Genomic DNA, 16,952 nt, shown 5'->3' on the forward strand with positions numbered 1-16,952 from the left:
CCCTTGTGGGTCAGGGGGTCTTGTTGAGATATGAATCTATGAAGCATAGTAAAAGCATAATGCAGCCTAAATTACTGCTCTATACACATAAAATGTAAATAAAATTAGTTTTTCCATCATTTTCATGCTAAATGAAAATTATTTGATTTGTGATATGTAATAAAAAAAGTTTGCCAGAAGATTTCCAGGAACATTAGTGATTAGGAAACCCTGTCTTAAAGCCCCCAAATTATGGAAACATAATTAATAATTAATTATACTCGACAGTATAAAGACAGTACAAAGCAGGGGGAGACTTTGAAAAGCCCTGATTTATAGGAGAGTGGACCTATTAGTGGATAGGGCCCCTGTGAAATATTAAAACCTAAATATAGTTGTTTCATAGAATTAAAAGTAGGAGCAGCACAGAAGAATAACAGTTATATAATAGTTATAAAACAGCGTTTCTTTCACCCATTCTTCATTTCACTTAAACTTGGCAGCCTCAGTCGAGTGTTGAACGCACTTTTATTGTTTAGGTGTCAAATGTAACAGTGTCACCATTCAGAGAGGGAATAAAGAGTAAATGGTCACATAAAAAAATATAAAATCAACAATGAAAATGGTTACACGGGGAAAGTCTGGCTCCCGTGGCAAGATACTGTAGATGTACAGTTGAGACAGTGTCCAGATCCAGACGTGTATGTGTTTGTTTTGCACATTTCCACAGCCTATATTAAACTCAAACAGTAAGAGTCCTTTTTTTTGTTCACTAGCCATGCATACAGTTGACAGTTCCACATGTGTCGAGTCAGTGTCTTCTCAGGAGCTGGCACTTCCAATACAAAATATTTACACTACTATTAGTTATTCTTATTATCATCGCCTTCGTCGTTACTATTTGTTACTATGGATTTGAATACTCTGAGCACAGAAAGAATGGGATCAGGATGTTGAAACTTCGAGAGCACCCCATTTTCATTTGGATACCGGAGGAGGAACAGAAAATGTAAAGTATGACAAATGTTGGCATCTTCACTTTTTAAATGTCACCCAGAGAGAGATCCTCTGTAGAGATATTCAAACACTGGAAAGATGAACTCTTTGTCCCATCAGGATGGAGCAGTTAGTTATATTGTTACTCGGCAATCTGCTGGCAGAGTCTCCCGCTGGAGGAAAACAAAACATCACACAATATTTGAAAGACTCTCATTATGTTTGCTGTTGTATCTCAAAATAGGAAAGAGATGACTGCACCCATGTTTCAAGAAAGACACTGACTTATCAACCATTTTTCTCTCCATTCCTTATGTAAGAAAACGGAGGTGCTTTCAGGGCACCTCTTTGGTTCAGCCCTGTCGCGATGAGTAGAAAAAACCAACCACTGCACAAAATGAGCTGGGAGGAAAATTGTACATACTGCAAATCAAATACTCCTGAATACTTAAAACAACTGGATCAGGAATCTGCGACTGGATACTTGAGTCATGGTAACAAAAAATGCATCTCGTCATTCTGTGCAAAACAAAACCAGGAGGAAAACATGTTGTACTCATTTATAGCAGACTGTAGAGCAACCTAAAGAGTAAAGATCCTGATCTGTGATTGCTGATGATTTTCCCCAACTCGAAAAGGATAAAACCAACCCAAACAACAAAAGGGAGATTAACATAAGGCATGGGGGGCACGTTTGTTTTTGTCAATTTGTCAATTTCTCTTGCGGCAAATTCCTAGCATTCCTTGTTCAAAATGTATTCATGACTCACATGTTGTTATTAATAATCTTGTCACTGCTGATTTTTCGCTCAATACACTTAAAATCCATCGCGTTCAACCATGAATTTATCTTCCGTTTAATTGGCATGTGCATGTGTTGTGTGTCTAAGTGTGTATCTCTCTGCTGAAGCTTCCTCTAAAGTGGACTTCACTCCCGGACTGTTCCTTGGAGGCCCATGGGGCTATTGTATATTGCAAGAGGAGCAGCAGGGGTCATCCTTGTCTGGCTGGGCGGCGTAGTCCATCTGCCGAACGATCTCAGCGAACAGTTCGTCTACCATGGTTTTGCTCTTGGCCGAGGTCTCCATGAACGGGCAGCCCCACTCCTCGGCCAGGGCCTGACCTTCGCTGGACGATACCTCCCGCTCGCTCTCCAGGTCCACCTTGTTCCCCACCAGGATCACAGGAACCTTCTCGTACCTGAGGACAAGACACAGACGCACACGTGAGGATACTCGACAAAAACGCGCACTGAAGAAGCAATCAGTGGGTTTTGTGTTCTTATATTTTCTTTCAGCTCTGGTTTGAAAAGACAGGCAATTATGCTTTCAGAACTTGGTATTAGCACATGCTTAATGCTTCAAAAGGTTTTAATTGCACCACTGAATAAGACCTTTGCTCTTTGCATGTGGAAATCATTTACTTAATGCAGCTATTTAATTATCTGTAATCCATAAATTCCACTTTGTGTTGCGCCCAATTGAAATATGACCTGATTTAACATCTGGTCATTCAACACTCTTTCTTTCAATGGCAACAATAGACAACGTAACCTCATTCATTCATTTTCCTGTTGAAGGAAGGCAGGCAGCATTGGGCAAAGGCAGCGAAGCATCCTGATTGGGTTGCTGGTCTTATCACAAGACAGACATTTACTGTTGGCCCTGAAATGGACTAAATTAACACTGTGACAATTATCCTCTTACTCAGCATCAGTTTAAAGGACTAGTGTGTAGGATTTAGTGGAATCTACCTGTGAGGTTGCAGATTGTAACTAACTGAATACCCCTCGTCCACCCTCTTCTACAGTGGATGCTTAAAACATGAAAGAGCCAGTGTTTGGTTTGTCCATTCTGAGCTACTGTAGAAACATGACAGAGCAAAGTGGCAGACTCCGCCTCTGTAGTTATCAACCCTTTTGGACATTACCTAATGAAGTTGGCACGCTTACCAGCTAGCACCATTCCATCCTGGTGGTGTTCTAGTGAACACTAACACTCCCCTGGTCCCCGAGCTCCCAGTCCAAACCGCTAGCTGCACGGCTAACTGAGCTAACTAGCTCAGGGCAGCTGAATAGACAGTTGACACAGTCAGTCTGAGCAAGGCATTTTTATGTGTGTAGCACATTTAATTAGAAAGTAAACTCAAGATACCATCCTGTCATCTGCACCTCTCTCTCTGTGGTTTATGTAGCATATTTAATTACAAGGAAACTGTCATCTCATGTCTGTCTTTACTGAGTACCAGTACTTAAGAGTTTAAAAGGTCACAGATGAATCCAATGAAACTGGACAACATGTCAACTGAACACTGACATACAGTACGTATCTTTCTGCACTGTATAAAGTAGTGGTTTCGCTGACAATCATGAAGGCTGACTGTTAAATGAGGTGTCTGATAGTTCATAGATAATGAACAACTTTGAGATGTTTAATCATCACTAACTTTTTTTTTTGCAGTCATTGTATAACAGAGACAGACGTCCATGACAGCACTGAACTGATACACAGTTCAGGTTATAGTGCGGGACTAACTAACATTTTAACCTGATGATGTTGCTTTATGAAATGTCAGTATCATCCTGAGGGGGATATGCATCAGATGTGATTGCAATCAGTCCAACAGTTATCAAGATATTTCACTCAAAACCAAACTGTCAACCTCATCACCAAAGTCATTAGGGATTCATTCCCCGGGGACCATGAATATACACAATATCTTCCTAATACAACAAACATTTGGATGAAAAACAAGTTTTAAAAATGCTTCTCGTATAATTAGATTGCTTCGAGGGACTCTGGCACACAGTCAGGAAGTCATTTGTGCTTTCTCAAAACCATCCCTCCTTCTCATATCTATTTTCACTTTGTACTACTGAAAGCACTTTCTGGAGTTCTTCTGCAGCAGGAAGCAACTGTTTCTGAATGTGCGAGCACATAATATCTGCCTGGAAATCAATTCAAGCCTGACTGTTGAATTGAAAGAATCCAGATGTTTCTCTGTGACAATCTGTCCGCACAATAAACAAAACAAAAAGTCATTTTCTTTGTAATTACAAACAAAATCGGAGGTAAGAAAGTTCAGGTCTCAACAAACACTGGTCCGACTGGTTTATTGGTTGTTTCTGAAAACATCAGCTTCCCCACATGACAAAATAAGCCTGGCTTTTTTAAAAATACATTATTTCAAACAGCTCAGCTGGGTGTCAGACGTGGGCTTGTTGTGGGTGGATGGCTGAATCTGACAGAAAAAGATCCGTTTCTACTTTGGGACAAACGTGGTCTCTGACTGTGGGAGGAAGCTTTTCACACAAAGAACCGGGGCAGCACCTTCTTGCTGCGTGGCGCTAACCGCTCAACCTCCATGCCGCCCACCCTGCCCCATGTAAGCACCAAGTCTGAAGCCTGACCCAGTAGAGCACAGGAAATGGGCCTTATATCTCCGACCCCTGAGGGGAGGAAGTGGCCATAATCCTTTGAGCTGTGAACTCCCTGTCAGGCTGCCCGAGCACAACATGTCACTGTGGAACTGGACTACTTAGTGGACACCCGGAAGAGACGGTTGCTTCAATTAAATAGGCTACAGCACTGTAATTATCAAGAGGAATGACTCTGACGCAGTTTCACCAATATAATCACCACATCGGTTTTGATATTGGGGAACATGTCGGGCGTCTGAGGCAGTTTGTACAAATCAGAGGAGATAACAAAGATCAAAAACATCAGAGAGGCGGCAGATTCACTTCCTCTGATAAACAACAGGTTATTTCTTTCATCCTTATCTGTGTGTGCGAGGGAACCTTTTCCATCTGTCGGACCGGTCGTTTGAACGGAGTTTAAATGTCTCTGTTCGCGACACCGAGCAGCGTCGTCACATCTGACCAGAGTCATGCACCCAAACACCCATCAACATCATTAGGGTTTTCAAAAGCCGCCCTCGCTCCATGAAATATACATGCTTCTGAATTATTAACGGGAAAAAATCCTCCTCATCCTTGATTGCTATGGTAACAGGTATGCGAGGAAATAACAAATGCTGGCGAGATGGGGAGACCTCAGAGGCGGCTACTGTGATACTTTTCCAAGTGGAGCGTCTCTCAGAGGTCCAGGGGGCTGCAGGTTTCAGCTTTAAATAAGTTTCTACTTGCAGAGAATAGGGAGCCGACTTTGATCTGCTCATGAATACATTATCCAGAGTGAACTTTAATCTCGACTGTCCTGTTCTGTTCGCAGGAACGGCTCGCCAGCCAAGGAGAGCTTCCAGGATTAAAGAGAAGATCTTACGAGGTTGGTCGGTGTGTAACCAAGAAAGTGATAGTGTTTCTATGAGCTCAGAGGCATCCTGACTGAAGAATTACAGCTCATGCCTCTCAGCATCAGCGCTCAGGTCTCATTCGCTGCATTCCTGGTGTCAATAAAAACAGCAAGGCCATTATTTAACTATTTTGGACCACATCTCAGTGGTGGTAGGCAGTTCTTGCCTTGAACCTTAAATTCCCTCTCCCACCTTCACTGAAAAATCCTAAACGTAGTTGTGGGCGAGCAGACTGAAAGGCAAGACCTTTACTTTTATAGCTGGGAGACGCCACAGGGGGCTCAGTGTTTAGTTTGAGGTAATGGTGCCATTTGAGTGTCTCTTTTCTGCCCCAGGCTGTGGTTTAGGCTCAAATCTCCGGCTTTAAATCCCTCACAGCGGACTACCATCTTATATATTATCTACCATCATATTCTGTTTAATACCAGTTCCCACTCTCTTTCCCCAAATTCTGCTTTCTCCAGAAATACCTCCTATGCTCCTATGTATATTACACAAGGGAGAATAGAAATGAATCTTGCGGGCATTGGGGGCGTGTGGGGGTTTGGCCTAATTTACCCATCACAAGTTGGGCAAGTTGCCTTAAAATTTCTTGTCTGGTCCAAAACAACAGTCCAAAACCCAGTGATGTTCAGTTTAATGATAGAAGACTAAAGAAACTGTTTTGATTTTCTTTGATTTTCAGTGATTTGGTGTGTGTGTGTAATTTTTGCTTACTAACTACATTTCAGTTTTGATGCTGTTCTTTGTCATTTAGAGTCTTTGGGTTTCGGTCTGCTGGTTGGACATTAAAAGCCATTTGAAGACGTCACTTTGGGCTCTGGGAAATTGTGATGATCACTTTTGACGGTTTGTTTGTCAGTTTAAAGACAAAGCGATTAATCGATTACTCGTAAAAATAATAAAAATAATTGGCAGACTAATCAAGAATGAACATATTTTTATTCTTAAAACAATTATTTTCTCTGGTGTAACACCCAGGCGGATACAGATTTCCAATCCAGTGATGACACGTAAAAGTGTGGATCTCCCTGCTGCTCTTGTTAGAGCTGCCTTCATCTCATCCCTCAAAAAGAAAATGAAAGAAACTAACTATAGTATCGTGGATGTCCCAAACAGCAGGAGGAGTCTAACTAAAGTCATTCCATTAAGGTCGAATCAAACACCAGAGTGTGCTGCGTGTTCTTGTCTTTTAACCATAATGGAGGACTTAACAGCCATATGCAAGTTATGTAGCTCATTTGGGCCTCATCATAACACGTGCAGCACAAAGACATCTGGTACCAAAGGAGAGGGTCTATATATAGTCATAATGACAGAGGAGGGAACCGGCGGTCCCAGGAGGTGTGAGACAGTGGCTGCCACGGATACCGAGGCTCCCAGGGCCTCAGCATGAAGGGTGTTGGCCGCACTGTGTCTGGACCCAACGATGGCTGACGCAAGGAAGCGAGGCTTGTCCGTAACACAGAACACAGTACAAAGCGGTTTACACGCTTCAGCCACGAGCCTCAAAAGACAAATGAATAACTGAGTCTGGTTTTGTTTGTTGCTGTGACACAAACAGCACGAATAACATGTCACGCTTTAGCCTTGCAGCTTGTGAGCTTGATGGCGCCCGCAACGGAGCACTCCGACTGCAAACACCCATTGGAGCTCGCCCCAGACACACCTTATCTATAATGCATGACGCATCAACTCACACAGGCCTTGCTGACGGGCGGACAGTGGAAGCCGGCGGCCCGAGAGTCTCTGGATTTGACTCTGGCCGGCATTGTCAGGATGAGGGAGGAAACCAATGGCCTCCCAGTGGCCCTGTTGAGGAGGGTCTTCAGTTTAGTCAGAAAACGACTGAGTCAGAGAGCAGCAATAACCTGCTCTCATCTGCCACAGCATCAGGGCGAGGAAAGAATTTAATCAGGAATTAATATCTGGGGAGACTTTGGTAAACACGACATGACAAGCTTGAGATATTCTGCTTTTTTTTTTGAAAGAATGAAAGATTAAAAACAAGAAACAATCGGGGATACTACTGAAAGTTCCCTCTGGACTCTCTCCAGGTTATGAAAACTAAATCTCTGCCTCCCGTCCTCCAGACTGATTCTGACTGTGGCCAAGACATGTCAAAATGGGAAAGATAAACGAGTATTGTATTTGACAGACAGTGCAGGCCAGCCATCCTTGGATCTGAGATATTACAGCAATACCACGGCAAACTACCAGCTCCCTGTGGTAATCATGCCATTTGAGTCGAATTCCTCTTACGTCCTCTGAAATGCAAAGTGCCACTTCATCAGAAATGAGCTTTTTCATAAACCGTGCTAAAAAAAAGGAGAGAAGTAAGCTTTGAACAGTTCAGAGACTCATTTAGAAGTTTTATAACAACAAAATGTGATCTAAATGTCACAGTCACCTTCTCCTCTAATGTCTGAAAATGAAACATTACAGAGGATATTATTCCAGAGTCGACACTAGACGATCTCTTAAAGGTGCAATATGTAAAAATTTTAGTTGAAATTTGTCAGCAGTCAACTCAAATGATCAACTGAATGTGAAGAAATAACAGTTTTGATGTTATGATGTCTTTGTTTTGCACTGCAGAGATATCTACCGAAGTAAGCATGCTAACCAGCTAGCCCCGGCCCATACCAGTCCAAAGCTCCTGTGCTAGCAGTGTGAATGCCAACACTCCCCAGCTGCTTGGCGCTCCCAGTCCACACCATTAGGTGCACGGCTAACCAAGCTAATTACATAACAGCAGTTCTAGTTAGCAGCAGTTAGCGGTTACTGCTCCCTGCTTGTTTTGAGTATGAATTTGACAGGTGGCCAATTCTTAAGTACTGCACCTTAAACTAAAATTATCAACATAAAAGAAAATTTTGACTTTATATCAAAGACGTCTATGTATCGTTGCAGAGATATCTATTGAAGGCTAACTAAGCGTAATAGCTAACGGCAGCTATTGCTAGCAGTAACTCTGGCAATATTCTGCCTTCCATTTGCTATGAATGTAACAGGTGGGTAATTCTAACACATTGCACCTCTACAGTAGTCTTAGAGATAACATAATTAGTGTTTGTTAGTTGATAACGCTTGATGATGGACGACGTACTTCAGCATGTGAAGTAAAAATTGCAAACTTTTGCAAAGTTGTGTTGCAAGTGTATTGCAAAACAGAGCTTTCACTCTTACATTTAGCTATTCACTCACTGAAAGACTTGGTTAAGACCATAATCAAAGCTACAAACCACTTGTGCATACACAACTTGTTGCCTGGCTGTTTTCATAATTGCTTGTTGTTTTCTTCTCTGTGATTATCCATGACAACAGCTTACAAGTCCCCTTCAGTTTGCAATGGCCCTCTGTAAGAATAGGAACAGCTCAGTGGCATTTTGTCACCAGCTACCAAACACTGTTTGAGTGCAGTGCACCGTTTGACATCATTCCTGCTCTGTGTGAGCAGCTCTGTGGTACAGAACTGGACTTTTTGGAGGTAAATGTTTAGTTTGAAGCATTGATGAGAAGTGCAATGTGACAAACTGAACAAAAGAAGATATACTGTGAGTAAAATTATTTAATGTGTTTAAGGACTGGAGCTGCGACGTTTAAATGATTAGTTTTCAACTACTTCATTATTATCCAGCTGTTTTGATAATCAACTTACTGGTTTGAGAATTATTTTTAAAGAAAACACAAAACTTTTATTTTCTGTTTTTTTTTTACTCTTCTTTGACAGTAAACTGAGTATCTTTGATTTGACTGAGGACAAAACAATACATTTGGTAGACACTCATCAACATTTTACACTGTCTTCTGACATTTGAGGAACCAAACAACTACTCAATTAATTGAGAATAAAAATAAAAAAATCATTGCAGCCCTATTAAAGACACACTATTTATACAGTTTATGTCATGACCCTGTAAAAACAAACATATATAACATTACAGGAAGTATAACGTCCAGGATTTTGAGGGCTATTTATGAAAAAGCAATAATAAATTGCTGGAGTACCTCTTTAAATACCAATCAATACAATAACATGCACAGTTTTCTATGCTTGCTCCGCTGTTGCTTTCAGTGCAAAAATGCCTATTCACTATGTTTTCAAGAGACTGGCCATAAAGCACAACCACTTGGGAATCATCACGGCTCACTGAGGGTTTGTATTCCCCATTAAGGGTGATAGGATGGTGCCTTGAGCTAGAGTTTAACATACTGTACAATATAATACGTACAGTCAGTGTGCCGGAGAAGCTGTCAGCCTCGCTGCTGATCACTAACTTCCTGTGAGTTGCGTTGTAGCCACTGTGGCTGCTGAGAGCAACACAGATGTTAACGTTCTTTATCAGAAAGGATTTTTATGTTTACTGGGGACGGCTCGATTTTGTGCTTCTGGATATGCTACTCAGGCTTCAGTCCATTCGCTCAACAGAGAAGCAGTTTATTGTAACTTATTTATTGTAATGTAATAAAGCAAATTTTACCCATTTAACCTAACAATAGCTTTTTACTTATGCTGAGCCCAAAAGAGTCCGTTCCCCCCGTTAAAAATTAACAAATGGCCTGGACAATGAGACGTGCCTGTTTATCCAGAAGATGCTAGGACATTTCACAGGATATGTGAAAAACTTTGACCCGCTGTGGAGCAAGAGAAAAGGTCAGGGGATCAGCAAAGACATCAGCATTCAACCTCAGGGGACTTTGTGTACAAAATCTTGGCATGTCCATCCAATACTTGCTGAGATATTTCAGTCTGGACCAAAGTGGAGAACCAACCGCCAACCCGAGGGCCATGTCACTACGGATAAAAATTGTCTCTTTTTGGGAGGTTTAGTAAAACATGGGTTTCTCTCACTAATTACAGCCCTGTATATCCAGCATTTGCTCTAACTACTGCCACCCTATCTGAAGTAGTGCTTCCGAAACAGAGCAGAAACAACTTGTTGCATGTTTGCAAACCACTGCTTGAGGGCCTTCGACACGTCATTTTGAAAGCCAAGTCAACTGTTAAGTAATCACCACTGAACTTTCGCTCAGTTCTTTTGCCCAGTTTTCACAACAGACAAAGACGCAGATGAAAGAGGATCTTTCTTGGAGAACTGGGCGACTGCCGCTCCACCATTTATTGATCTCGATCCTTTCAACTAGCTGGCACGCGAACAAGCTTTGGAACGATATCTCCACAGTTTGTACAGAGCTGACAGCACACATGCAGCGTGTTTTAGGACGATGTAGAGGAAAGATATCAACAACACCGGCGAGTTCAACACCACTGGAGCCTGTAACAGCAGTTCATCACGACGCCCTCCTTCTTCTTCGCTCTCCTTTAACCACGGCAGAGCTATTTAAATGCTCTGTTAAGTCACCGATCACAATATATCCCTGGTGTATAGTTAACTGCAGCTGAAGTGAGGAGCGATGAGGTCCCCAGCGGACACGAGCAGGCCAGGGTGTAATCATGTGCACCCATGGCCTCTGTGCTAAAGCCTGTCTGCGCTGCTAACAGCAGGCGCTGATGGATACTGACAGGGTTCAGAGTGAGCGCGGCGCACAGCGGCGCCTCTGACCTGAGCGAAGGCTGATATGGTCGTGACCGGTCAGAAGTGTTTTGGCAGTGATGAGAGACAGAAAGCGAGGAGAAGCACCGGCAGTGTGATGTACAGGAAGAGCAAAATTACATTCCTACATGCAATACTCGAAAGAAAACTCACAGAGACACCTGTTGTCTAAAGTTCTGGGAGGTGCACCGAACCATCCCTCTGCTACAAGCAATTATTTCACATATTTTATTTTTTATTTACTGGGAATTAATTATACTAGTAGTTGACGATTATTTTTCTGTTGATCAACCAATCGGCTCGAGAAAAGTCCTAATGATGATTTTCAGGAGTTTCTCTCCGTGATGTGTTTGATGTCTGTGCTCTTTCTGATGTCTCCTTCTCTCTCGTCTTCCCCTCCTGCCTTTGATGATTTTCTGCATTTACTGATTTCCTACATTTCCCACAATGCCCTTCACCCAGCCTCACAGAACATGTCTGGACTTGTTGCATTTCAGCTGGGGGTTTTAAAGAGAGCAATAACACAGCACAGCGGGGCCTTTTTCAGTCAGCTGTTCCCCGCTGTCATCTAAAACATAAAATGTTGTGATACTGCACTGCACTATGAGCTGCTCTCTGTGTGAAAAATGTTATCTTTTCTGTGATGGATTTGTCATCTGTAATTGCTGAAAACGGTGACAAAATGGCAGACCTACAATTAGGTTTTCTGATATACGATGAGATAAAAACACATTAACTCCACAAAGGACCTGAAATCTCATGCGATTCCAGCGTTGGGAAATATTCAAAATGTTGCACAGCAGGGCAAATTAGAAGACATCTGAAATAAGTCAATGTTGATTTACACAGAAAACAACTTTATCTTTAAAATGCAGTACGTTATTAACTAAATTGTCATTAAAATCAGCCAATATCTGATCAAAGAGTGAGAAAACAAGAGTAATGCTGGATCCAGACAACACAATATTTTTGTCTGATGTGATGGTCACTTGGCTAAGAGACATGACGGTCCCCGACCAATCACAGCTCGCTGTCTTTTACGAGGTGTAATGTCATCGAAAAAAACGACCTGTGTGACCTTTGCTCTGTTTCACAGTTCCATCTCGCAGGATTAGGTTAAGAGTTTACCTTTAATATGCTGAATATAATATAAAGTTACCGTTCTCACCTTCAGCAACAAAAGGAGTGACTCTCATGGTTATGGCTCATCAACTGTGTACACAGTTTGTAATTCCTGTGCTAATTTCTAGAAGGTATAGGATCATTTTATGTTTTCATATCTCTATGAACTCATGTCAGCTGACGATTTACAGTATTTTTTTACAACCACTCAGGAGCAAATGTCACAGAAAACCTCTGTGAGTAGGTTTTTGTGTACTTCTTTCTCCACGGTTTCTCTCACCTGTTCTGATCTTAAAGGTTATGTAGGAATTGGCCACCTGTCGTTTCATACTCAAAACAAATAGGGGCCACATATCACCGGAGTAACTGCCAACTGCTGCCAACTGTATCTGCAGTTAGCTAGTTAGCTCAGTTAGCCTTGCAGCTAGCGGCCTGGACTGCAAGCTGGAAGCACCGGGTGAGTGTTTGTGTTTAATCCACTAGCACAGGAGCTTTGTAACAGGATGGGCCGGGGCTAGCTGGTTAGCATGCTAACTTTAGTAGACATCTCTGCAGCACAATACACAGACGTTACCGACATCACGTCAAAGCTGTCGTGTCCTCAGATTCTGCTGATAATTTTAGTACATTTTTTAACGTTATCAACTAAACTAACTAAAGTTTTACTTAAAAAACGAAGCTGAAAAGAAAATATGGATCCCTCCATTCAGAACAAACTCTGTTAAAGGTTACTGCTTAATACACAAATCATTTTTAACTCCGCTGTTTTAACACAATATGAACTTTTAATTGTCTACATGAAGAACAGGACTCTGAAATTAACTGCTGTGTAGGAGTAGCATGTGAGGTGTGATGCTTTTGCGACAGAAAATAAATTGTGCTGTGACAGTAGAGAACGGCACCGAGCCCAAGTGTGAAATCACACAACAGCCTGGCTGCATCTGCTGTGTGAGCACACGTGTATACATTTACATGTAAACACACACATTTCTATAAAACACACACACACACACACACATAGACTGAACATACCTCAACACATTCTCAGCTCATATGGGGAAAACATGTTGACCTCATTCTTTCATGTGGAGCCACAGATTTATAGGATTGTTTATGAGGTGCGTTTAGAAAAGCCGAGATCCAATTAGATGACAAAAACAACTAAAAAACATTCAACACACATTTCATTGATAAAGGATGAGTCTACCCAAAAATTAAAATTCAGACACCATCTCCTCACCCTCATGCTGATGGAAAATCGGGTGAATTTTCGTAGTCCACCACAAATTTCTGGAGCTTCACAGCAAAACAGCGTTGCAGCATTCTCCAAAACAACTGAAGTGGATGGGGACTCATTTTGAATCGTAGAAAAACAACTTAAAAGGAAATGTAAACAGGCTCCATACAGCCTGTCTGGCATAATCCAAGTCTCCACAAGCCCTAAGATCCGAATTGATTTCAAAAGACATTATTTACATCCTTCTTAAAGCTAAAATCTCAACGGTAGCTGCAAAGCTAAAAGTGTTAGCATGACCCCGCCTAAAGTGGGTGTGTGAGTTTGACTGCGTGTCGAAGGTGTAAATAACGTCTTTTCGAATCAATTTGGAAACTCAGGGCTGGAGACCTGGCTCACGCTGGACGAGCTGTATGCTTTCTGTTGCTTTTTTACATTACAACAAGTCCCCATCTACTTTACTTCAGTTGTTTAATGGGATGCTATAACGCTGTTGTGCTGTGACGCTCCAGAAATGTTTTATGGACTACAAAAATTCCCCCGACTTTCCATCAGCATGATGGTGAGAAGACAGTGACTGAATTTTCATTTATGGGTGAACTTCTCCTTTAAGGCTCAAAGTATGTGACACAAACAGACAACATAGACAGAAACACAACACTGAAGCAGGATACAACTGCACTGTCCTTATGCTGAGCATTATCTAATGTAATCAGCTGTATCAGTAAACTGTGTGAGCTTTAAGCTGCACCGCTTCACATATGCATCTTCATTAGAGCAGCCTCGTCTCTCTGGAGCCGATCGGACTCCCTGCACTGACTGTAACACATCCACTGACATGTACAATGACTGATGAACCCTGGTGTGTGCTGCCTGCATATAGAACGCAGGAACTGAGCTTACACACAGGCCACAAACACCAACGATTCAACCAGCAGCGGCTATGACACATTTTAACATCGTGCCATGTCACCAGGTGGATGCACACTACTGAGCCGAGGAACACCCTGACGGCACAACCACACAGCCTCAGCTAACCCCGTCCACGTATCAATCAGCAGCTCACTCCTCCAGTGACCTCATATCTGGATCATCTGTGTAACGCCGCTCAGACATCAAGACAATTTCACGCTTTTAATTGTGTCTCCCTTCCTAAAGAGCTTGTGCAGCCTGTTAATTAAAAACATGGCTACTCCTCTGCAGGAGCCGGGGCTCAGTGTCAGAGTGCTCGCTGTGCTCCCTCGAAGCTGTCTGCACAGCCAGTGTTGCACTGAATCCTGGTTATCCTCGGCTGGCTGGCTGGCCGGCCGGCTTGGTGTTTCACTGGGGTTGCAGCGTCCTGAACAGCAGACACTGGGTGCTGCAGACAGAGAGGAGCAGCTCGGCAGTCTGTAGGATGTTATGACTGGAAGACAGACTGGCCTTCAAGGTGCTGGTGGGAGGAAACTGTTTACATTAGAGACGAGGCTACTCTGATTACTTTTTGAGATGCTGGGGCTGCTCTGTGCACTGTGGGCGAGACCTGCTACACCAAAATAGAGCAGGCATGGTGTGTCTGCCCTGAAGGTGCACAACATCTCCATTCAAGCACAGTTCTCAGACCAGGCCTAGGCCTGTCCTGAAACTACATGCAGGGCCTGAGAGGCCAGCTGAGGAATAATCTCAACAATCTGGACTTTCACCAACCTTTTCACTCTTATGATCTGATCCCTCATCGGCTTTATGTCCTGGAAGCTCTGCTGGTTGACAAGGCTGTAGACCAGTATGAATCCTTGGCCGTTTTTGATGTAAAGGTCCCGCATGGAGGCGAACTGCTCGGTACCGGCGGTGTCAAGGATCTCCAGCACCGAGGGCGAGGAGTCCACCTCGATCTCCTTGCGGTAAAAATCCTCTATAGTGGGGTCGTACTTCTCAATGAACGTCCCGGTGACGAACTGCACGGTGAGGGCGGATTTCCCGACCCCACCGCTGCCCAGGACCACCACTTTATACTCGCGCATCGCGGATTTCAATCGAGTCGAAACGGTTCTCAATCTCCGCGCGTCATTGAAATGAACCCAAAACGTTCCCGCACGAAATCACAGTCACCATCCGTTTCCCATTTCTGAACGGGGTTGTCAATAATACAGTCTTTGCTCGCCCGCTGCTCAGCTACGGCGGAGCACAAAGACTCGGTGCCCCAAGATGGATTTCATTGTAGAAATTCCCCCATGCAGGCCAGACACTGACAGCTATACGGGCGTCCGAGGACTGCGAGTATGTCCGAAAATGTGCACAGGGAGGAAGAAAAGATCGCCCGATGATGTGGACCGTGCGGGTTCTCATCTGCTTAGCTCACCACTCTGTATGCATCATAAAAAAAACAAACTTGCTCCATCGAGGACAGCGGGGGAAAACGCTGGCTCCAGCCCCCCTACAATGAAGTGCAGGCGCAACGTTTTCAAGCAGGAGGCCGAGTGGAGGAAAGCAGCGCACGCTACAGCTGTGGCGACACTTCGTTAAAGAACTTGCGTCTCTTTGTTTCTCTTTCACCATCTCTGGCATGTCTCCGTCTCCTCCTCGCTCTCCAGCGCGATCCCAGCCGCCATACTCTCGGGTGGAGACCCACGGCCGCCGCGTAACCAGCTGGTCCCCGCTCGGCTCCCGTACCGAGGCAAAGAGGAGAAAAAAAAAAAAAAAGAAAAGAAGAAGAAAAAATAGAAAAACTCGTCCGGATCCTCCCTCCTCCTCCAGACGGACGTGTGGACCGTCCAACAGCAGCCTCGGCTCGCTGCGGACCTCACGCGAGCCTGAATGGGGAACGCGCGAGGCAGCCAGTCAGATTCAGCGCTGACGTTTCCGTTCATGTGGTAAAATTCCCATCATTCGGTTGCCCCAGTGACATCAAAAGAGAGCTCGTCCAATCACAGGCGCGGCTCGAGGATGTGTATCCAAGAGGAGGAAAATGCACCGGATGCTGTTGCTATGGTAACGCTGCATTTTGTTGCTGCTGTCCAAATTTGAGAATGCTGTAAATAAATAAATAAACAAATAAATATTTAAGCTATTTATTGATCTCTACCAGTGCAGGTTGCGTGATCCAAGTAATTACACTATTTTATCGTATTTTAAATCATTCATTTAAATTAAATGTCAAGGATTCATAGAACAAAATTATGGAAAAACATTGTCTGATTTGCATCCAGCGTTCGCTACTATGCAGCAAAAGAGAAATTACTTTATTTGTGAATTGACTACTTCTAGTTGAGTTTTGATCCAGATGTCTCACCAGAATGGCTCTCAGTAGAGCGCATACCTCTGCCAAGGCCCACCAGTCCCCCTTTGTACTCACTCATAGCTACCAGGCACCTAAATACTCCTGATTTTTTCATCAAGATCCATTTATTATTTCCTGAGAAATTAACAGAAATGTAGAAAAACGCCCTATCTTGTAATGTTGAATAAAGTGAGCAAATTCCTGTATCTGTCACTTTATCCACACCAAATTAGTAACCAAGTTAGTAGGGGCTATTCTGGGACGACACTCACCCTCCATCCAAGTTTTGTGGAAATCTGTTCAGTAGTTTTTGTGTGATCCTGCCTACAAACCAACCAATAGGTGAAAACATAACCTTCTCCGCAGCCTAATTTAAACTTGCTAATGCTTAATTTTTAGGGTCTTTAAAGGTGCAATATGTAAGAATGTATGTCAAAACTATGATTTCTTCGCGTTCTGCTGACAAATTTCAACAAAGATTCTGACATAATGC

The 16,952-nt window shown here is 43.1% G+C and overlaps 1 protein-coding gene across 1 annotated transcript; it reads right to left on the minus strand.

Annotated features, from left to right (window-relative positions):
• Nucleotides 1–488: 488 nt before the first annotated feature.
• rap2aa (RAP2A, member of RAS oncogene family a) lies at nucleotides 489–16,089 on the minus strand. The gene is made up of 2 exons (XM_084363081.1): nucleotides 14,890–16,089; nucleotides 489–2,175 (listed from the first exon to the last, which is right to left on the minus strand). Exons 1-2 carry the CDS (start codon nucleotides 15,201–15,203, stop codon nucleotides 1,938–1,940), a joined length of 552 nt encoding a protein of 183 aa, XP_084219207.1. The 5' UTR covers nucleotides 15,204–16,089; the 3' UTR covers nucleotides 489–1,937.
• Between the last annotated feature and the right edge of the window lie 863 nt (nucleotides 16,090–16,952).

The sequence above is a fragment of the Pagrus pagrus genome, assembly GCF_965226575.1.
Source record: "Pagrus pagrus genome assembly, chromosome: 9".
Lineage (NCBI taxonomy): Eukaryota > Metazoa > Chordata > Actinopteri > Spariformes > Sparidae > Pagrus > Pagrus pagrus.